The 23,807-nt window shown below is 45.5% G+C and overlaps 1 protein-coding gene across 1 annotated transcript in view; it reads right to left on the bottom strand.

Annotated features, from left to right (window-relative positions):
• The window catches only part of CPED1 (cadherin like and PC-esterase domain containing 1), a 519,469-nt gene extending 497,192 nt beyond the window's left edge, over nucleotides 1-22,277 (bottom strand). Inside the window, exon 1 of the mRNA XM_075345048.1 lies at nucleotides 21,635-22,277. Within this exon, the coding sequence (XP_075201163.1) occupies nucleotides 21,635-21,847 (213 nt within the window). The 5' untranslated portion in view covers nucleotides 21,848-22,277. The remainder of the gene's footprint in view (nucleotides 1-21,634) is intronic.
• Nucleotides 22,278-23,807: the final 1,530 nt, after the last annotated feature.

The following is a 23,807-nucleotide window of genomic DNA, read 5'->3' as shown; positions in this document are numbered from 1 at the left end:
AAAAAGTGCCATCAAGCCAATCCATCTTGTGGGAGGGGCTTCTGGAAGCACGGGGTGAAATATCTCCAGATTACCTCATCAAATTAACAGCTAGAATGCCAAAGGTCTGTAAAGCTGGAATTGCTGCAAAGGAGCATTCTTTGACGAAACCAAAGTTTGAAGGAGAAAATTATTATTTCATATAAAAATCATTATTTATAACCTAGTCAATGGCTGGACTATATTTTCTATTCATTATGCAACTCATTTGATAAATAAAAGAATAGAAGTATGATTTTTTATGGACAAGACAAAATTGTCCGAGTGACCCCAAACTTTTGAACTGTGATATATATATGTATATAATATATGTATGTATAATATATAAATATATATATATATATATATATATATATATATATATATATATATATATATATAAAATATATATATATATGTATAATATATATATATATATATATATATATTATATTTATATTATATACACATTGCACAAATAAGACCATAGAACTTTGAAATAAATATAGCCTTATTGCAAACACTATTTTGATTTTCTACTGCTTATTTATTGATTGTATATTTGTATATTTCACTTCATCATTAATTTTAAGTACCATATTTTTCGGACAATAAGACGCACCGGTCCATAACATGTACCTAGGTTTTAGAGGAGGAAAATAGGGGAAAAATTGACGCAAAAACTGAAGTCATAACAAACTCATGGGGGGGATCTGCTGCTGACACTGTTATGGGGATAACATCCCCAATTATATACTAATGTCCTCCTTCCTGAGTGCTTTTCTGGTATATATAGCCCCAACCTGGTATATTTATGGCCCATCTTATTGTATATGTCCTCCATCCTGGTATATATGTCCCTCATCCTGGTATATATGTCCCTCAACCTGGTATATATGTCCCCCCATCCTGGTATATGTGTTCCCCATGCTGGAATATATGTTCCCCATCTTGGTATATATGTTCACCATCCTGCTATATATGTCTCCCATTCTGGTATATTTGTTCCCCATTCTGGGCCACTTCCTGGTACATATGATTCACATCCTGGTATATATGTTCCCCATCTTGGGCCACTTCCTAATATATATATGTCTTTTATCCTGGTATATATGTCCCCATTCTAGTATGTATGTCCCATATTCTAGTATATGTGTTTCCCATCCTGGTACATATGTTCCCTATTTTAGTATACTGTATATGATCCCCATCCTGGCATATATGTCCCCCATCCTGGTATATATGTTCCCCATTTTGGATCCCTTCCTATACATATGTCCCCCATCCTGGTATATATGCCCCTCATCCTGGTATATATGTCCCTAATCCTGGTATATATGTCCCCATCGTTGTAAATATGTCCCTCATCCTAGGATATATGTCCCTAATCCTGATATATATGTTCCCCATCTTGGTAAATTTGTTCTCTATCCTGGACCCCTTCTGGTACATATGTTCCCGATTTTGGTATATATGTCCCCCATCCTGGTACATATGTTCTTGATCCTGTATTATATGCGTATATACTGTATGTTCCCCATCCTAGTACATATGTTCCTCATCCTGGTATATATGTCTCTCATCTTGGTTTATATATCCCCATCCTAGTATATATGTCCCTCATCCTGGGCCCCTTCCTGGTACATATGTTCCACATCCTGTTATATATGTTCCCCATCCTCATATATGTCCCCCATCCTGGTATATATCTCCCTCATCCTGGGCCCCTTCCTGGTACATATGTTCCACATCCTGTTATATATGTTCCCCATCCTCTTATATATGTCCTCCATCCTGGTATATGTGTTCCCCATCCTGGTATTGGTATATATGTCCCTCATCCTGGTATATATACCCCTCATCCTAGAATATACAATATTTTCTCTATCCTGGTATACATGTCCCACATCATGGGCCATTCCTGGTATAAGTGCTTTCCATTAAGCTGCACACATAAAAAATAAACAATTCTACTCACCTTCTCTCTGCTCCCCAGGCACGCGTGCAACCTCTGTTGATGCCAGCAACTGCCTTCACCATGTAAGTGATTGGCAGCGCATGACATAGCTGCAATGTGCCCCCAGTTACGGGCATGCTAAAGGCAGGAACAGAGTTGCAGATGCAGGAAGCTGGTGGCGGCAGGAGAAGTGAATATTTATTGCTCCATTAAAGGAAATGCATATTTACTGCTCCCCACACCCATAATCCCTCACACCTCTCGGCACCAGCATTAATGATAGTAAATGACTTTGAAGATTTTTATTATCACTGACCTCTGTGTCGAGAGGTGGGCAGAATTATGGGCAAGGGGAGCAGTGAATATTCATTTCCCTTAAATGGGGAAATGAATATTCACTGCTCCTGCCGCTGCTGGCTTCCTGCAGCGGCAATCATGCTCTGGCCTCCTGTGAATCCACTCCAACATTGCCCCCCTCCCACAGTAAGCCAGGTACATTCGAACTATAAGAAACACACCCATTTTCTGGAAACAGTGCATTATAGTCCAAACAATACTGTAGATTTTGCAAATTAAATGTCACATCATTTCTAGAGTAGCATAGACCTTACAGGCATGACAGATAATAATATCATATTAAGGGCATTTAATTTCATAGCTATTGCTAAACTAAGCTAAAATGTGACTTGTTCTGGCAGGCGGCAGCAGTACTGAAGGCTAAAGTTGAGATGCCTGGAATTCAAGCTCTATTTCCTGTCCTTCAACAGAGAAAACCCGACGATTCAGAATGATACTGATTTTGAGCAAGTTGCGCTGAAAATACATTTGACTAGATTTTTTTTACTTATCAAAGCAATTTAATAAATCACTTCTCCAAAAAGATGGAAATGACTGCCAATTTTGTTCCAAAGCATTAAGTCTAGGAAAAAAGCCTTGGACTATAAATGTTATTTATTTGAAGTATAAAGAAGAGCATAACACATAGCAAAAGTGATTTAGAGCACAATAATTTTCAGTGACATGAAAGCAGACAATTAACTGCCTGTCCGCATATTGCTTTTATTAGGAAACAGTTTGGCATCATATCTAAATGAGGTGTGAACAGTACAAGGAAACATTTTCACAGTGTCAGCAGCTTAATATCATTGCCATTTGTTCTTTCTTGCTTATATTAAACAGTTTCAAGAGTTTTCGATATTTTAAAATGCTGCTTTAAAGTTTGAGGTGATGTAATATGATAGAACTATATCCGTAACAAAAAAATAAATAAAAATATATATGTTAGACATGATTGAATCTTTTGAAATTCGAATTTGCCAGGCTAAATTTTCCCAAAAATTCGATTTGTGGTGAGAAAGTCTGCTGCAGATCATAGGTACTGTAATTGTTCGGAAAAGATGTGTATAACATTCTGATGTCTCCTAGGACTGTATCCAACCCTTTCAATCTCTTGAATGCAAACACAGCTTTAGTAATGTCAAAGGGACCGCACAATGGAAACGGAGGTAAACTGGGTTTTAACAAATATCCCATTTAATAACACTTTCATGCTTTTTTTATATTAAAAATGATCCACATGTGAGTACATTTCAATAATTCATCAAAGACAGCGCACAATATAATAGAAGTGGGCACACGCTATGGGTTAACTTATGTCCATACCACACGATTAAAGTGGCAAGCACTATATTGGGGTCAAGCAACTGCACAAACTTGAAGCCTAAAAAAAGAAGACCCCACATGTGCATTAGACACTATGAAACAGCAGTCGCTTCCTTTATTTAGAGCATGTGAGCACTTATTTTAACATATTAGGTTAGTGGTAAAGGTACAGTGCCTTGCGAAAGTATTTGGCCCCCTTGAACTTTTCAACCTTTTCACACATTTGAGGCTTCAAACATAAAGATAAAACATTTTAATTTTTTGTTGAAGAATCAACAAGTGGGACACAATTGTGAAGATGAATGATATTTATTGCTCATGTTAAACTTTTGTAAAAAGTAAAAAACTGAAAATTGGGGTGTGCAATATTATTCGGTCCCTTTACTTTCAGTGCAGCAAACTCACTCCAGAAGTTCATTGAGGATCTTTGAATGATCCAATGTTTTCCTAAATGACTGATGATGATGATGATAAATATAATCCACCTGTGTGTAATCAAGTCTCTGTATAAATGCACCTGCTCTGTGATAGTCTCAGTGTTCTGTTTAAAGCACATAGAGCATCATGAAGACCAAGGAACACAACAGACAGGTCCATGATACTGTTGTGGAGACGTTTAAAGCCGGATTTGGCTACAAAAAGATTTCCACAACTTTAAACATCCCAAGGAGCACTGTGCAAGTGATCATATTGAAATGGAGGGAGTATCATACACCTGCAAATTACCAAGACCCGACTGTCCATCCAAACTTTCATCTCAAACAAGGAGACGACTGATCAGAGATGCAACCAAGAGGCCCATGATCACTATGGATGAACTGCAGAGATCTACAGCTGAGGTGGGAGAGTCTGTCCATAGGACATCATTCAGTCGTACACTGCACAAATCTGGCCTTTATGGAAGAGTGGCAAGAAGAAATCCATTTCTCAAAGATATCCATAAAAAGCGTCTTTTAGGCCTGCGACACACATCCGTGCCGCCGGCACGTGTTTGTCATTTTTTACACGTACCGGCGGCACGGAGACACGTTAAGCAATGCTACTCTATTGTAGCAGGCACACACACGTAAAACCACACGGAGCGTGTGTCCGTGTGCGTTTGTACGTGTGTGCGTTTTTCAAAGCACTGACATGTCAGTGTTTTCTCCCGCAGCACGGGTGTCACACAGCCCGCACCCGTACCACATGGATGTAGTGTGGATGCGGTTCCGTGTGACACGCGCCGGAGAAAACACATGTGTCAGTGAAAAAAAAAAAAAAACATTTACTCACCTTCTCCAGCCCTCCTGTCTCTGCCGCTGCTGCCTCTTGCTGCCGACCGCCGCTCATTATTCTCATTGAATATTCACTTCACTGCCTGGCAGCAGCAGCAGCAGGGAGACGGGAGGGCTGGAGACCGAGGATCAGCACCACGGACAGCAGCGCCGACAGCAGGAAGGACCAGGTGAGTATGTTAATTACCGGTTCTACATGTGCTATTGTGGATAGCGCACGTAGAACACACGTGTCCCGCACGTACCAGAGACACGTACTTACCTGCACGCAACACGCAGGGGAAATACGTGTCTCTCGGCACGTGCGTGATTTTCACGTGAATGTGGCAGAGGCCTTAAAGTTTGCCACAAGCCACCTGGGAGACACACCAAACATGTGGAAGAAGGTGCTTTGGTCAGATGAAACCAAAATTGAACTTTTTGGGCACAATTCCAAATGATATGCTTAGCATAAAAGCAACACAACTCATCACCCTGAACACACCAACCCCACTGTCAAACATGGTGGTGGCAGCATCATGGTTTGGGCTTCCTTTTCTTCAGCAGGGAGAGGGAAGATGGTTAGAATTGGTGCGAAGATGGATATAGCCAAATACAGGACCATTCTTGAAGAAAACCTGTTTGAGTCTGCAAAAGACCTAAGACTGGGACGGAGATTTGTCTTCCAACAAGACAATGATCCCAAACATAAAGCAAAATCTCCAATGTAATGGTTCACAAATAAACATATCCAGGTGTTAGAATGGCCAAGTCAAAGTCCAGACCTGAATCCAATCGAGAATCTGTGGAAAGAGCTGGAAACTGCTGTTCAAAAATTCTCCATCCAACCTCACTCAGCTCGCGCTATTTGCAAAGTAAGAATGGACAAGAATTTCAGTCTTTCAATGTGCATAACTGATAGAGACATACCCCAAGCGACTTGCAGCTGTAATCGCAGCAAAATATGGGGCTACAAGTATTAACTTAAGTTGGCCGAATAATATTGCACGCCCCATTTTTCAGGTTTTTATTTTTTTATATAAGTTTAACATAAGCAATACATTTCATTCTACTTTACAATTGTGTCCCACTTGTTGTTTCATTAAAGTAAATGGAGCCTGGAATTACAGGTTATTAGTAGGAGCTGTGATTGTAGCTATAGGAAGAAAAGACATTCATAGTATAAGAAGCTTATGTGTGAAGTAATAGGATGTTGGTGGGGAGACGGATAGAGAGAGACAGAGACAGACAAAGAGACAGACAGGGAAAGAGACAGACAGGGAAAGAGACAGACAAGAGACAAACGGTGACAGAGACAGACAAACGGTGAAAAAGACAGACAGAGACAGACAGGGAAAGAGACAGACCTGGAAAGAGACAGACCTGGAAAGAGACAGATGGGGAAAGAGACAGACAGACATGCAGACGGGGACAGAGACAGGTAGACAGGGAAGGAAGAGACAGCCACAGAGACAGACAAAGATAGATTGGGAAAGACACAGACTTTGATAGAGACAGACTGGGAAAGAAACAGAGAAATAGAGACAGACAAAGACAGGCAGACAGGGAAAGAGACAGACAGGAAAAGACACAGACAAAGAGATGGGGAGACAGACGGGGAAAGAGACAGACCTGGGAAAGAGACAGACCTGGAAAGAGACAGATAGGGAAAAAAACTGACGGGGAAAGAGACAGATGGAGAAAGAGACAGATGGAGAAAGAGACAGACTGGGATAGAGGCAGACGAGGAAAAATGCAGACGAGGAAAGAGGCAGGCGAGGAAAGAGGCAGGCGAGGAAAGAGGCAGACGTGGAAAGAGGCAGACCTGGAAAGAGACAGACCTGGAAAGAGACAGACCTGGAAGGAAAGAGACAGATGGAGAAAGAGACATCTAGAAAGAGACAGATCTGGAAAGAGACAGATCTGGAAAGAGACAGACGGAGCACAGTACTTGGCCAATTTAGTTGAATCTGTGTGGAATATCTGTGGTGTTGAAATATATGTTGTGAAATGCTTCAATTAGCTTAGTTTTTGCCTTTTAATAATTACATTTCTATCTGTTTTGTGGTTTTTGTGTGCAGAATACATTTTGTTAATACATTCTATTTTATTAACAGCAGTTATTAACACGGGCGAAGCCGGGTAGTACAGCTAGTATATATATATATATATATATATATATATATATATATATATATATATATTATAGAGGCTGCATATATACTATATATAGTATACACAGATGTACTGGAGTACGTAGTATGCCGCGGGCAGCTCCAAAGCTGAAGGCAGAAGGTTCAAATGGAGTTCTGGCACTTGGACCTTCTCTCCTTGTGACAACCTCCTTCTTCCGGTATATTCCTGTTTGTACGGTGCTTGGCAGTTTATTTAGTGCATTGTAACTTCACAATAATGACCAGAGGGTTGGCCGGCAGCATTTATTGTCGCTGATGATGTCAGACACGGCTGGCGCCCTCTGTGGCGGCCATACTTTTTAAGTAGCTGCGACTATGACTGGGGCCCCGGGCTTATTAAAACTAAGTACCGGGTTTTTTTGGACTATAAGAAGCTCTTTACCATATGATGCACTCAAGGTTTAGACAGAAAAAAATAGAACCTGAGGTGCAATTGTGGCGCCCCTGTAGCTTCAGTCACCACAGAGGTACTGCAGCTCAACCAGAGGTGGGGAATTCCATCCTGGGTACGGAGGAGGTCATCCACTGGTATGCACACGAAACACACAACACCTCAGTTAGCAGCTCTCCACCGGGTCTGGGTTAGGGCTTGGTTCCATTAATGCAATGTATAGTCACCATTGGTGAAGTGAAGACCTGTGGCCTTGAGCTAGTGCAGCTTGGCCCAGGCACAAGACAGAAGGGGTCCTAGAGACCACGGGAAGTGCACCATATTTCTGTGGCCTCATTCTACATACAGCAACAGAGTGGAAGGACTTGGCCGCAAATCAGGGATTGGTCCCTAGACTAGATGAGTAGAACCAACGTACTCCGCTAGTAAAACCAGAGGCTGAGGACCATTTAGTACCAAAGCCAACTCCACACATGAATCCGCTGGAAGGTGACCACATAGGGCCAAGGGATAGAGCTTCAAGCCACCCCGACAGGGCCCGCGGACACCGGCCTAGGGCACTGTGTGCATAGGCGTGGGACAGGTGGGAGAGACGTCAGCACAGGAAGACGACCAGGGAAGGAACACTAGAAGGGTGAACCGAACTATCCAGTAACAGCTGGAGCCCATCAGAGTGAAACCCCAGCACTCCAAAGGCGGTCACTGACATTGTGTTACCTTGGAACCTGCTGCAGTAAGTAAAAACCTTAAGACTGCATCCCTGTGTCGCTCTGCTATTTGCCTGCGCCTCCGGCCTGCACCCCCGTCATCACCCACTACTACCCCCATCCGCCCTGGGGCCCAGCTCTGGCTGTGGAGAGCTGCACTATCTAAGCCAGGGGGTCTCAAACTCAGCTGAGTGTATGGGCCGCATATAGAAAAAAAATTTGAGAGGGGCCGCATTCTTTGTAGGACAAAGTGACATTTTTAATAATTCCATGGTTTTTTTCTATACATTTTTGGATCACTTTTTTAAATATTAATTGCTTGTTTATTATAATAAACCTGCACTTTTTTGTTTAGTTAAGTTTATATATATAAAAAAGCATTTTTAATGGCAAAAAAATAAAAAAATTCATGCTTTATTTTGAATTTTTTTTTACATTTTATCACCTTCTTGTAATATTGTTTTACAATTAGCAGCATCATATAGTAATCTCAGCCATCATCTTGTAGTAATGTCCCCATGCTTCAGTAATGTCCCCCATCCGTGTGCCCTATAGTAAGGTGCTCAGCTCATCCTTGTAGTATTGTGCCCTGTAGTATTGTGCCCATCCTTGTAGTATTGTGCCCTGTAGTACTGTGCTCATCCTTGTAGTATTGTGCTCATCCTTAGAGTATTGTGCTCTGTAGCACTGTGCCCAGTAGTATTGTTCCCACCCTTGTAGTACTGTGCTCTGTAGTATTGCACCCATCCTTGTAGTATTGTGCCCATCCTTGTATTATTGTGCCCATCCTTGTAGTATTGTGCCCTGTAGAACTGTGCCATCCTTGTAGTATTGTGCTCATCCTTGCAGTATTGTGCCCATCTCCGTAGTATTGTGTTCTGTAGTATTGTGACCATCTCTGTAGTATTGTGCACTTTAGTATTGTGACCATCTCTGTAGTATTGTGCTCTGCAGCATTGTCACCATCATTATAGTATTGTGTTCTGTAGTATCGTGCTCTGTAGTACCGTGCTCTGTAGTACCGTGCTCTGTAGTATTATGCCCTGTAGTATTGTGCTCTGTAGTATTGTGCTCTGTAGCATTGTGACCAATCTTTAGTAATACGCAAAAAAAAATTCTCCTCACCTTTTCTCCGTTCCCTGCGTGCCCACAATCAGTGTTTCTAGAAATCCCATGCCCACTGTGCATGTACGGCCCACAGTGAAAACTGACCTGCGGTGCGGCTTGCAGAGGCAGCAGCATGTGAATTTATGCTGCAGAGCCGTATGCATCCTCCCTAGGAAGAACATAGCAAGGAGACCACAGCGTTCTGAACCCTGATCGCGGGCACGGGCCGCTGCGGTCTCCTGCTGAGGAGACAGGACGCTGCAGGTCATGATAGTGAGCACGTACCTTACATGCTTGTTGTGGCCCGTGACGATCACAGTGCTATGCCCAGGGCCGGCGCCGGCAGGACTTCACTACAATTGAATCATCTGCGGTACCGCGCTGAGGAGATGGCTGCTGCCTGCCAATCAGATGCAAGGAGGTGACGTCTTACAGCGACGTCACTTCCTTGCATCTGATTGGCGGGCAGGAGCTATAGGTATAGCGCAGACATCTCCTCTGCGCGGCACCGCAAATGATTCAATTGTAGTGAAGTCCTGCCGGCGACGGCCCCGGGCATAGAGCTGCGATCGTCACGGGGTCTGCGGGTTTGAGACCTCTGATCTAAGCTGTGTTACCATCTGCCCCGGAGGTCCCCATCCTGCAGCGGCGGCATCTTGCCGCATATCACAGGTGGCGTCACAAATAACTGTCATTATCTCCTTCATATTTACACGACACCGCAGGGGACATGGAACCGGGCCTCGCTACCGCAGCATCCCAGAGACAGAACTGCGGCCCGGTAACGAGTCACCCCAGGCCCCGATGCGGGGGTGTCACAATTTGTCAGAGGTCTTCAGTAACTGTGCTATATGACTGAGGTGAAACCAAGGAAAAAATTGTGAAAACATACCCTGCTGTAACTAAATAAAAGCATAGTGCATATAAACATAGGGTACTTAGTAAACACTGTTTTTGATCAAAAGAAGCATAAAGCTATCCCACCAAACGTCAAGGTGTACCCAGTTGGGATAGTATCTACACTCTCTAATATTAAAACCTTACCATGGATCTAAAATAGGCCTCAATGTGGGTAAGGGCTGAGAGTGACCGGGTCCCAACAGGACACACAGTCAGGGGATGCACAGAATGAAATGCCCAGCTCACTGAAAAGGGGGCCACTCCCTGTTTGTACTGAATACAAAAAAACTACATAAAAACAAAAAAGTGAGCCAGAGTATGAGATGTTATACATGGAGCTTGTGAGACCATGTTCACACTGGCCATAAGACAAAGAGAAACCAAGGAAAAAATTGTGAAAACATACCCTGCTGTAACTAAATAAAAGCATAGTGCATATAAACATAGGGTACTTAGTAAACACTGTTTTTGATCAAAAAAAGCATAAAGCTATCCCACCAAACGTCAAGGTGTACCCAGTTGGGATAGTACCTGTACCTGTTGGGACCCGGTCACTCTCAGCCCTTAGCCACATTGAGGCCTATTTTAGACCCATGGTAAGATTTTAATATTAGAGAGTGTAGGTACTATCCCAACTGGGTACACCTTGACGTTTGGTGGGATAGCTTTATGCTTTTTTTGATCAAAAACAGTGTTTACTAAGTACCCTATGTTTATATGCACTATGCTTTTATTTAGTTACAGCAGGGTATGTTTTCACAATTTTTTCCTTGGTTTCTCTTTGTCTTATGGCCAGTGTGAACATGGTCTCACAAGCTCCATGTATACCATCTCATACTCCGGCTCACTTTTTTGTTTTTATATGACTGAGGTGTCCAAGACTTTATTAAACTGTTAGTTTTAATCCTACGTGTCCATGTTGCATCTGGCTGCTGCACCGACGGCCATTGCCTGTGTCCTCACCCGGACCTTGAATTTAGAGGATCTGTGGCACCCCTGAGGCTTCAATCATTACAGGGTACTGCACCTCACTAGAGGTGCAGTATTCATCCCGGGTACAGAGGAGGTAATTGCCGGTAAACCACCACAATCCACCAAAACACATAGTTAGTCTTCCTCTCACCGGGACTGAGTTAGGGTAGGGTAATTCGGATGGTCACCACAAGGTATGGGATCTCCCAGCCACTAGTTTGGGATTCCGGGGGGGCGGAGTTAGACGACAGGGAGCTGTTACGTCACCGCCGGAGTCTGCTCCAGCGACTTCTGCTCCGATCGCCAGGCGACGCCGTGTTCCTGCCGTGGATGGTGCTGGTGATGGGAGAGAAGTCGATGCCAGCGGCACCAGTGGGCGCAGGCTCCGATCATCCACTGGGCTGGGTTAGCTTGGGATCTGCAGTACCACTAGCTGACTGTGGGTGACATGTGTCTTCCAGCTGAAGTTGCCAGCGTTCAGCTACAGCCAATGGGAAGACACCACACCCTTCTTATTTCCCCTCCTGTCACATGATTACTGACAGATATAGTTCTGATTTTCCTGGCTCCTGTTACGTCCTATTCTGTTGGTGATTCCTGTGTTGACTTCTGCGTGTTTTTGACTACCCTTCTGCCTACTGTTTTTGTACCTTGCTGCCCGACCCAGATCTGACCTCCGCTACGTTTGCTGACTACGTCACTGCCTGCCGATTCTGTCCCTGTTCCACAATTCCTGGTTTGACCCTGCCTGACTACTACTCTCATTGGAATGCAGCCTTCCACAGGTAGTGATCTCCAGGGTCCTGTGTAATTCCAAATACCTGTATAGGGGTTAAAGGGTTTCAGGGTTCTGGGGGTCCTACTTGGTGAGTGGCTTCCCTCTAGCCTCCCCTTTACAGCCCATCTGAGTCTGTGGATCCAGGCAGGCGTTACAGGAGTAAGGCGACACACACACACAGACATTAAGTCTGTAACAGTCAGTGACGGATAGTCAGCAACAAGGGAACAAGTGAGGCGTGGGAAGAACACGGTCGCTGAGGTGAGAGCTGCGCTGTAGCTCCCTCAGAACCGAGCGCACAGAACAGAGTGCGGAGCCATAGGCTGGTGGGCACTGCACGTCCCTCCAGCAGAATCCGCCGGGCAGAGGATTTCAAGTCTTCTGGCCCACACAAAGAGCCCGGTGCACAGCAGCATATAGAGCCAGGAGTCAAGACAAAAGAGAGCGGCACCAGTAACGGACTTGCGCTGCCTACCATATGGGACAGGAACGGAGCCCATCCAAGGACTCGGGTCCAAGCGTAGCTTCAAGCCACAGGGAGCAACACAACATGGCGCAAGTAGGAAGGACTCACATAACGAAACACCGGTTCTGGCCTCTGAACTATCCGGGATCGTCTGGAGCCCATGACAGCGGGGTCTGGCAGTCCAAAGGCGGTGACATCTCAGTGAGTAAAGAACTTTAACTGCAACCTCTGTGTCGTCCAATACTTCACGCACCCTGCGCTCCTTCCATAGAGTGGACTACTACTCCCAACTTTCCTGTGGGCCTGAGCTCTGCCTGTGGAGAGCTGTACCAACCTAGCTGCACTACCATCTGCCCTCAGAGGAAACCTCTTGCAGCAACGACTTTTATATTATCCGCAAATCTCAGGTGGCGTCACGAATACAAACTCTTCTCCCCTGTAAATATTCCCTTCATCCATCTTTATTAACACCGCCGGGGTCACGGAACCGGGCCTGGCCGCTGTGACATCCCACTCCCTACACCAGCCTGGTGACGAGTAACCCGCAAGACCCACGTGGGCGTTTCAGATCCACCTCACTCTATGAGGTGGATCTACAGTGGAACCTCGGTTTACGAGTAACCCGGTTTTCGAGCATTTCGCTATACAAGGAAAGCTTGCTGTAAATTTGTAACTCAGTTCACGAGCAAGCTTTGCTGTATGAGCAAATACTCACTGCACACACTTCCAGTTCTGTACTTTAACCGCGCTCTGACCCGCTCTTGCAGTCCTCACAAACACACAAACACGCACACAAGCAAACACACACAAACAAGCGGCTCCTGCCTTTGACGTCAGCGCTCTAGCAGCGGAAGCTTCGGCATTGGTCACAATGGTTACCCGATTCACATCCTGAATTGGCAAACTACAAGAACCATGAGGCCGGCGATGGAACGGAAGGTAACGTGAGCATAATATGTGTGTTTGTGCGTGTTTGTGTGTGTTTGTGCATATGTGGAATGGCACAATAGGGGACCAGGATGGGACATTGCACAAGTTGTGGAACGAATTGTCTGAGCTTGCATTATTTCCTATGGGAAATCTTGCTTTGCTGAATGAGTAACTTGGTTTACAAGCACACTCCCAGAACGGATTGTTCTCGTAAACCAAGGTTACACTGTATATGTAACACAGAACCTACAAGTTAATATTACATGAAGGGGGATTTATAACAAATAAAAGGACTTATTCTATCAAAACCAGCCAGCAATAAAAGAAGTGATGTCACTGATTATGATGCAAAATATATCTGCTTTTCTTTTATTTTATTATCATTCTTAGGCAATATTCCTGCCACACTCAAGTGTAAAGCATAAAAGTGTAACATAATCTCCAGACATGAGACTCCAGCATTGTCATTTTGTTTTAATGGGACATAAGTGCACTAGCTAAGATAGTCTGACTGATGTGATGTTTAAACATGGTTTATCAGCTGTGAGGCTATTGACCCCACAGTAGCGAGAGTTAGTGTGTATGCTCATCAGCTGGAGAACTGGCAAAAATATACAGAAGTTAATACTGTCGGTAATGAAGTTCTCAGACTGTCAGATGAATTCTAGCACTAAAGGAAACTTGCTATACTCATAATAGTAAAGTGGCCACATCTATGAACATTTAAAGAGAGTGTCAGGTCCCTATATATATATACATACACACACAGTGGGGAAAATAAGTATTTGACACACTGCATATTTTCTGTTCTGTAATTTTTATCGTAGGTACATTTTAAATGTGACAGACATAATCCCCCTAAAAAATCTATAAAATCACATTCTATGATTTTTAAATAAATAATTTGCAATTTAATGCATGAAATAAGTATTTGATCACCTATCAATTAGCAAGAATTCTGGCTCTCCCATACCTGTTATTTTTTCTTTAAGAACCCTCCTACTCTGCACTCAGTACCTGTATTAATTACACCTGTTTGAACTTGTTACCCGTATAAAAGACAACTGTCCACACACTCTAGCAATCACACTCCAACCTGTCCACCATGGCCAACACCAAAGAGCTGTATAAGGACACCAGAGACAAACTTATAGACCTGCACAAGGCTGGGATGGGCTACAGGAGAATATGCAAGCAGATTGGTGAGAAGAGAACTGTTGGCACAATTATTAGAAAATGGAAGAAACAAAAGATGATTGTCAATCTGACTGGGTCTGTGGCTCCATGTAAGATTTCGGATTGAGGGGTAAGTATGATTCTCAGAAAGGTTAGGAATCAGCCCAGAACTACACTGAAGGAACCGGTCAATGACCTGAAGAGAGCTGGGACCACAATCTCAAATATTAACGTCAGTAACACACTACACCATCATGAATTAAAATCCTCCAGGGCATGCAAGGTCCCCTACTCACACCAGTATATGTCCAGGCCCTTTTTAAGTTTGGCAGTGACCATCCGGATGATCCAGAGGAGGCATGGGAGATGGTCATGTGGTCAGATGAAACCAAAATAAAACTTTTTTGTATCAATTCCACTTGCCATGTTTGGAGGAAAAAGAAGGATGAGTTCAACCCCAAGAACACCGTCCCACCCATGAAGCATGGAGGTAGAAACATCATACTTTGGAGGTGCTTTTCTGCATAGGGAACAGGATGACTGAACTGTATTGAAGGGAGGATGGATAATGTCATGTATCACAAGATTTTGGCCAACAACTTCCTTCCCTCAGTAAGAGCATTGAAGATTGGTCATGGCTGGGTCTTGACAATGACCTGAAACACAACCAGGTCAATTAAAGAGTGGCTCCATAAGAAGTATTTCAAGGTCCTGGAGTGGCCTAGCCAGTCTGCAGACCTGAACCCAGTAGACAATCTTTGGAGGGAGCTGAAACTCAGCAACAGCCCCAAAATCTGAAAGATCTGGAGAAGATCTGTATGGAGGAGTGCACCAAAATCTCTGCTGCAGTGTGTGCAAACTTGGTCAACAATTACAGGAAACGTTTGACCTCTGTAATTGCAAACAATGGTTTCTGTAACAAATATTAAGTTCTGTTTTTCTATTGTATAGAGAAAAGGGGGAAAGAGGGCGCTTCTGTGTGCAAAAATTAATGATAAAAGGAAGGTGTATTTATATACACTCACCTGGAGATGTCGTACTCCAGGTACAACACCGTAAATTACGCTGCCGGAGGGTTCTGGATCACCACGTTCTTTTTTGAACTGTAAGTTTTTCTATTGTATCAAACACATATTTCATGCAATAAAATGCTAATTAATTAATATGATAAAAAATACAGACTTCTCTATTCTTTGTGTAGGTGGGAAAACTTGCAAAATCGGCAGTGTATTAAATACTTATTAAATACTTATTTTCCCCACTATATATATATATACATATATATATATATATATATATACAGTAGCATGGTAGCATTATAATAAATCCTCTGAAATTACAACCTGTCTCTGTGTTTTAGAAAAGCTCATTATTCAACTTCTTGTCATATGTAAGGGACATAGGACTAGTCCTGTGGGCATTGCTTTCTTCAGACTAGTCCTTACTCTATTCCTCTAATCACATGCCCTTGGGTGTAATCAATATTCTCCCGTATGTTTCTATTCCATGGCGGGTCTGCCTAAAATCTACCACAGAAGTGCAACATGGTGGCACTTCTACCATGAAGTGAGCCATGACTGACATCATTTTAGGGTGCACAAATGATTAGTGTACCCTGCACAGCAGCTCAAGAGGTAAGGGAGCCACCTCTTGATAACATGAATATTATTAACCCCTTAACGACCTTGGACGTACTGAGTACGTCATGGTGACATGGTGCTAAACGACCCATGACGTACTCAGTACGTCCTGGCGAAATCGCGGTCCCGGAGCCCCGGGGAGTGAAATTTCTTTACTTAAACGGTGGATTCGGGAAGGAGGGGACCTCTGCCTGACCTCAGGAGGGGTGGTGCCTCCTCCCCGAACCTACAGAGGCTGTGATTGGCTGACGAACGCCGCTCAGCCAATTACAGCCACTGTAATGTTCCAGCCATTGAAAATGGCTGGAACATTGAAATCCAGCCCTGATCAGTGCTGCTGTAGCACTGGCCATTGGCTGGAGCTGGGTGATCGATGCTTCACCCGCCCCCAGCTCTGATTGGAGAGACCGGTCTTGTGACCGCTCTCTCCAATCAATGTGGATCTGCGGCCTGTGACCGTCCCTGGAAGCCGAGGAGAGCGGTAAGTTGCTGTCCCCGCCGCCCGCCACTGTCCCCGCCGCCCGCGTCCCCGCCGCCCCGCCGCTGTCTCCGATCCCCCCGCCATGCTCCCGCTCCACCGCCGCTGTCTCCGATCGCCGCGCCATGCTCCCGCTCCACCGCCGCTGTCTCCGATCGCCGCGCCATGCTCCCGCTCCACCGCTGTTCCCGCCGCTGTCTCCGCCGCTGTCTCCGATCGCCCCGGCGCCATGCTCCCACTCCGCCGCTGTCGCCGATCGCCCCGGCGCCATGCTCCCGCTCCGCCGCTGTCGCCGATCGCCCCGGCGCCATGCTCCCGCTCCACCGCTGTCCCCGCCGCTGTCTCCGATCCCCCCGCCATGCTCCCGCTCCACCGCCGCTGTCTCCGATCACCGCGCCATGCTCCCGCTCCACCGCCGCTGTCTCCGATCGCCGCGCCATGCTCCCGCTCCACCGCTGTTCCCGCCGCTGTCTCCGCCGCTGTCTCCGATCGCCCCGGCGCCATGCTCCCACTCCGCCGCTGTCGCCAATCGCCCCGGCGCCATGCTCCCGCTCCGCCGCTGTCGCCGATCGCCCCGGCGCCATGCTCCCGCTCCGCCGCTGTCGCCGATCGCCCCGGCGCCATGCTCCCGCTCCACCGCTGTCCCCGCCGCTGTCTCCGATCACCCCGCCATGCTCCCGCTCCACCGCCGCTGTCTCCGATCGCCGCGCCATGCTCCCGCTCCACCGCTGTTCCCGCCGCTGTCTCCGCCACTGTCTCCGATCGCCCCGGCGCCATGCTCCCACTCCGCCGCTGTCGCCGATCGCCCCGGCGCCATGCTCCCGCTCCGCCGCTGTCGCCGATCGCCCCGGCGCCATGCTCCCGCCCCGGCGCCATGCTCCCGCTCCGCCGCTGTCTCCGATGCTGTCTCCGATCGCCCCGCCGCTGCTCCCGCTCCACCGCTGTCCCCGCCGCCATGCTCGCCACTGTCCCCGCCGCCGTCGCACTCACCTTTTTCAGCCGCTGCTGCCCCCGAATCGGCCCCCACTGTTCCCGATCGGCCGCCGCCTCCTTCATCGGCTGCCCCTTCTCCATCGCCACACCTCCTATCCCTCCATGTGCTGCAAGCCACCCTCCCCCCACGTGGGGGGAGGGTGGCTTGCAGCACATGTGTGGGGAGGGTGGCTGGCTTGCAGCACATGTGGGGGGAGGGTGGCTGGCTTGCAGCACATGTGGGCGGAGGGTGGCTGGCTTCAGCCACCCTCCCCCCACATGTGCTGCAAGCCAGCCACCCTCCCCCCACATGTGCTGCAAGCCAGCCACCCTCCCCCCACATGTGCTGCAAGCCAGCCACCCTCCCCCCACATGTGCTGCAAGCCACTCTCCCCCCACGTGGGGGGAGGGTGGCTTGCAGCACATGTGGGGTTAGGGTGGCTTGCAGCACATGTGGGGGGAGGGTGGCTGGCTTGCAGCACATGTGGGGGGAGGGTGGCTTGCAGCACATGTGGGGTTAGGGTGGCTTGCAGCACATGTGGGGGGAGGGTGGCTGGCTTGCAGCACATGTGGGGGGAGGGTGGCTGGCTTGCAGCACATGTGGGGGGAGGGTGGCTGGCTTCAGCCACCCTCCCCCCACATGTGCTGCAAGCCAACCACCCTCCCCCCACATGTGCTGCAAGCCAGCCACCCTCCCCCTACATGTGCTGCAAGCCACCCTCCCCCTACATGTGCTGCAAGCCACCCTCCCCCCGGGGGCCCCCCCTCCTCCATGTGCCATCTCTCTCTCCCATCAGACTCTGCCCCCCTCCCCGATCTGCTGCCTGCTCTCTCCCATTTTCCATCTACTGCCCCCTCTCACCCTCCTCGATCTGTTGCCTCCTTCATCTGCTGCCTCTTCTGTCTGCTGTGATCCTGCTGCCTAGATCCATCCTGTAAGGTAGGTATCCCCATCTCACCTCCCCCCCCATCCTCTGCCGCTTCTCCATCCGCTGCGCCATTTCCCATCCATCCGCTGCGCCATTTCCCATCCATCCGCTGCGCCATTTCCCATCATCCATCCGCTGCGCCATTTCCCATCATCCATCCGCTGCGCCCTTTCCCATCCTCTGCCGCTCCTCCACCCGCTGCGCCCTTTCCCATCTTCCATCCGCTGCGCCATTTCCCATCATCCATCCGCTGCGCCCTTTCCCATCCTCTGCCGCTCCTCCACCCGCTGCGCCCTTTCCCATCTTCCATCCGCTGCGCCCTTTCTCATCTGCCGCCCCGCCCTCTCGCATCGCATTATCCAGCGCAGTTGCTCGCTTCCAGACTGCAGTGGATGATGCGATGCGAGACTCGTGCATTGCTCTCATGTTTGGCACTGGTCTTGGCAGGCGCTAATTTTTTTTTTTTTTTTTTTCTACTGATGTCTGTATTTTTTATTTCGCCAAACTAATTTTTTTTGTATGGGGGGGGGTCTAGTTTCCAAAATGGGATCACATGTGGGGGAGCTCCATTGTTTAGGCACCTCAGGGGGTCTCCAAATGAAACATGGCGTCTGCTAATAATTCCAATCAATTTTACTGTGAAATGGCGCTCCTTCTCTTCTGAGCCCCGCCGTACACCCAAACAATTGATTTCCACCACATATGAGGTATCGTCGTACTCAGGAGAAATTGCACAATACATTTTATGGTGCATTTTTTCCTGATACCCTTGTGGAAAAAAAAGCTACCTGTTTGAAAAAACAATTTTGTGGTAAAAAAAATAAAATATTTTCACGGCTCAACATTACAAACGTTTGTGAAGCCTCCAGGGGTTCAAAGTGCTCCCTAAACAGCTAGATAAATTCCATGAGGGGTCTAGTTTCCAAAATGGGGTCAATTGTGGGGGAGCTCCATTGTTTAGGCACTTCAGGGGGTCTCCAAACGCAACATAGCGTCCGCTAATAATTCCAACCAATTTTGCTGTGAAATGGCGCTCCTTGCCTTCCGAGTCCTGCCGTGCGCCCAAACATTTGATTTCCACCACATATGGGGTATCTGCGTACTCAGGAGAAAATGCACAATACATTTTATGGTGCATTTTTTCCTGATACCCTTGTGATAAAAAAAGCTACCTGGTTGAAGCAACAGTTTTGTGGTAAAAAAAAATTTTTTTCTTTTCACGGCTCAACGTTATAAACTTCTGTGAAGCCCCCAGGGGTTCAAAGTGCACATCAAACAGAAAAAATATTTGAGGGCTCTAGTTTCCAAAATGGGGTCACTTATGGGGGAGCTCCATTATTTAGGCACCTCGGGGAGTCTTCAAACCCGACATGGCGTCCGCTAATGAATGCAGCTAATTTTGCACTCAAAAATTCAAATGGCGCTCCTTGCCTTCCGAGTCCTGCTGTGTGCCCAAACATTTGATTTCCACCACATATGGGGTATCTGCGTACTCAGGAGAAAATGCACGATACATTTTATGATGCATTTTTCCTGATACCCTTGTGAAAATACTAATTTTTATGGCTAAAGTAACATTTTTGTGTTAAAAAAGTAAAATTTTCATTTTTTCGTCTACATTGCTTTGGTTGCTGTGAAGCTCCTAAAGGGTTAATAAACTTCTTGGATGTGGTTTTGAGCAGAGTGAGGGGTGCAGATTTTAGAATTGGGTCACTTTTGGGTATTTTCTGTCTCCTAGGTTTCTCAAATCACTCCAAATGTGATGTGGTACCTAAAAATTTTTTTTTGTAAATTTTGTTGGAAAATGAGAAATTGGTGATGAACTTTGAACCCTTCTAACTTCCTAACGGAATTTTTTTTTTTTTCAAAAATTGCGCTGGTGTAAAGTAGACATGTGGGAAATATTATTTAGTAACTTTTTTGTGTGACATATCTCTCAGATTTATGGGCATAAAATTTCAAATTTTGAAAATTGCAAAATTTTCAAAATTTTCGCCAAATTTCCGAAATTTTCACAAATAAACGCAAAACATATCGGCCTAAATTTACCACTGACATGAAGTACAATATGTCACGAAAAAATAATCTCAGAATCGCCAGGATCCGTTGAAGTGTTCCAGAGTTATAACCTGTCAAAGTCACACTAGTCAGAATTGCAAAAAATGGCCGGGTCTTTAAGGTGAAAACAGGCTGGGGGCTGAAGGGGTTAAAGAGCATCTTGTAATGATGTCGGGGGTCCCTATACTAAAAAAAATTGTATGGGCCCTTTTTTGTCCAATCTCTCATTATAATGCACAAATCCACCTCAAAAGCAGGTAGCCTTGTATATTATGATGAGCGATTGGACTAAAAAGGGCCCATACATTTTTTTTAGTATAGGAACCTCCGGCATCATTACAAGATGCTCTTTATACAATTGATAATAATATACTTGTCCCTGACTCATCTAAGCTTAAAGGGTATTCTCATCTCCAAGATCCTATCCCAATATGTACTAGGCAAAATAATAATATTAGCAAATGACTCCAATTGTAAATGTAGTATAGTTCTCCTGAAATAGTCATGTTTCTTACTTCATGTGCAGGGCATTACAAGTTAGGTATCCATGGTTACAACCACAAGCAACTTACTGTCACAATATGATTAGATGTAACCATAGGTATCTAAAATTTAATGCCCGGCACACGAGGTAAGAGATATGACTTTATCAGGAGAACTATACTAGAGTTCTAATTGGAAATATTTGCTATTATTATTATTATTCCTATTACATATTGTCTTTAAGTCAGAAAAAACTATACACAAAAGCGTTATAATTCTTAGATGAAAATTTCTTAATACAAGATGCAAAACATAAGATTATTGAACCTTTATATATCTTAATTTGTCATAATTCAATTATATAATTTAATTAAATTACCGGAACATTATATTTTTGCATTTTTTGTTTCAAAGACAACCCCTTTAGAAAGCCAATAACTTGTTAGTGCTGCAATATAGGATGCAAATTAGCACCAAGTACTGTATATATTTGATAGCATGCCCGATACAACACAAATATATAGTAGCAAGCGATACTAAAATGAAAAGATAGACCACTCACGTCCTTTATCCTTGTGACTATGCTGTCCCATGTATAGAGACATTCCTTGTTCTGTGTGGCCACCTCCAGTAGACCCAAACTTCTCCTTATGTCATAATCCTTAGTCCATGAGGTGTTTTTCCAAAACAGAGACAAGCACTGATAGAAGATACATAGTGCCACAAAGAGAGCTATGAATACAGGACTGGGGCAATACCTGCGTCTCCAGCCCATGTCCTCTACTCCACCACGTTGCTTAGAACTCTTCCAGACAACATATTGATGTGATCAGGCATGGATCCCCATTATCAGCACCCAGCTTCCAGTTTCCTTGCATGCTGTAAAATCCTTAAGCAGTCAGGCAGAAACTTGACCCAGCCGAGGTAAACTTTTCTGAAATGATAAAGGATTCCAATCTCTTCCAAATTCATGAAGTTTGCGTTGGACCTGTATGTTTAGTGTCCTTCATCATCTCAGACAGGGAGGCTCAGAAGCAGAAGCGTTTCACATCTGTATCCATATTACAGTAGGAGTAAAAATAGCTGAGCGTGGCAAAGTTTACTCTCAGTCTTCAGTTTAGTAGAAATGTTGAGTTTACTTCCAAAGTCCTCTCCGTTAGCAGGACATTCTCGTCTATCCCCTGATGGGCCGCTGATGTATGCACTGCTCCAGACTCGCACAAACACTGCACATACACACATATCTCAGCTCTTGGACCACAGGCATCATAAATGAAAGACTTGCTTTCTTTTTGGGTGGGGTTGTCCCAGCACAGGAACTACAGGATAATAATAATAATGCAGTTTAGGGTTTATCCACAAGTCAGCGAGGAAAGAATTTGCTAACTAGTCGAACACTTTCAAGCTTTAAATCGAGTATTGTTTTTATTATTATTCTACTCTGAAATGAAATTACAACCAGATGTTTCCAATAGAAGTGTGCACATGCTCGCTGGAAAAGGAGGTTTGTGTCTGGATAATACAGCTGCCATTGCTGTTTGGATTACACACGCTGCACATTTTCATGACATTTCAATTGTAAAGATCTAGGAATAAAGTTACAGTTATTACTCTGCTTACTGAATAAAGAATTGTGTACAAATGTAAATATTTATGTAAATTAGAAGCAAACACTTTTGGAATAATTTAAGAAAGTTAAAGAGGACCTGTCAGCTTGCCTGACTTGTCTCATTAATAAAGACTTTTGGATCATGGTTTATAGAGCTCTGCAGAAATCCATCACTCTCCCTGCATCTTAGCCACTCCCACTGTGGACTAGTCCCAACACTTAACTATCTCTGACCCTACTGTCAGCAAAGGACATACAACACTACTATATAATACAATTCACAGGATGCATTACTTCTACAAAGACGCATAACATAGTTCACATTACATCACCTGACTGTAGCGATGGCGGAGGGGCCACCGTTGTGGAGAATTCAATTACGAGATGCAAGACAAGGTGGCAGAAACAAGGGTATAGCTTTATGCAAAGGCAGGAGATAAGCGTTTATGCAAGTGAGCGGAGTTGAGTGATCTGGTAACAGTTCAAGTTTAACACCCTGCAGAATCCAGCTGGAGTGCCCCAACTATACGTAGCCCCAGCTATTATAAAGATCGATTCCACAATGCAACAAGGCAAGCACAAAGTGTTCTCAACTACACTGCCCTAACAACCTAGGTGGCCTCCGCTATTCGGGCTGTGCAGTTACCGTGCTCTGGCTACTGAGGCCTACACTATGCTCTATTAAGTGCGCACACCAGTAACGACTCATGGTACAGTTGAAGAGGGACAAGTCCACTCCCTGGAGCTCAGTGCAGTGATTCTCATTGGTGCACACTTCTCCTTGCAGGGCAGGAGGGAACTCTTCTTTTTCCTCAGAATCACTGTCCTCAGTAACATCTCGGTCCAGTACTCGCTTGTCAGTCGTCAGGGATCTCTGACGGTCCGGCTTACAGTAGCTCTCGCAACCGGCATGTACCTCTTCCCAAACTGCCACTCTCAGACAGAACACCGGAAATATTCTAATCTCTCAGGCAATCCAACTTCTCCTGTTCCTGCCCAAACTCTTCAGCTGTGCTTTCTCTCTTTCCCGCACTTTTGGGCTTGGTTAGTTCAAGTCTGCAATCCAGTGGAGAAAGCGCTGGCTGAATTAGCCAGTCCATAACATGAAGAACAACAGGGGAGCTCA

The sequence above is a fragment of the Anomaloglossus baeobatrachus genome, chromosome 4 (genome assembly GCF_048569485.1).
Source record: "Anomaloglossus baeobatrachus isolate aAnoBae1 chromosome 4, aAnoBae1.hap1, whole genome shotgun sequence".
Classification (NCBI taxonomy): Eukaryota; Metazoa; Chordata; class Amphibia; order Anura; family Aromobatidae; genus Anomaloglossus; species Anomaloglossus baeobatrachus.
This window is presented reverse-complemented; position numbering and strand designations above follow the sequence as displayed.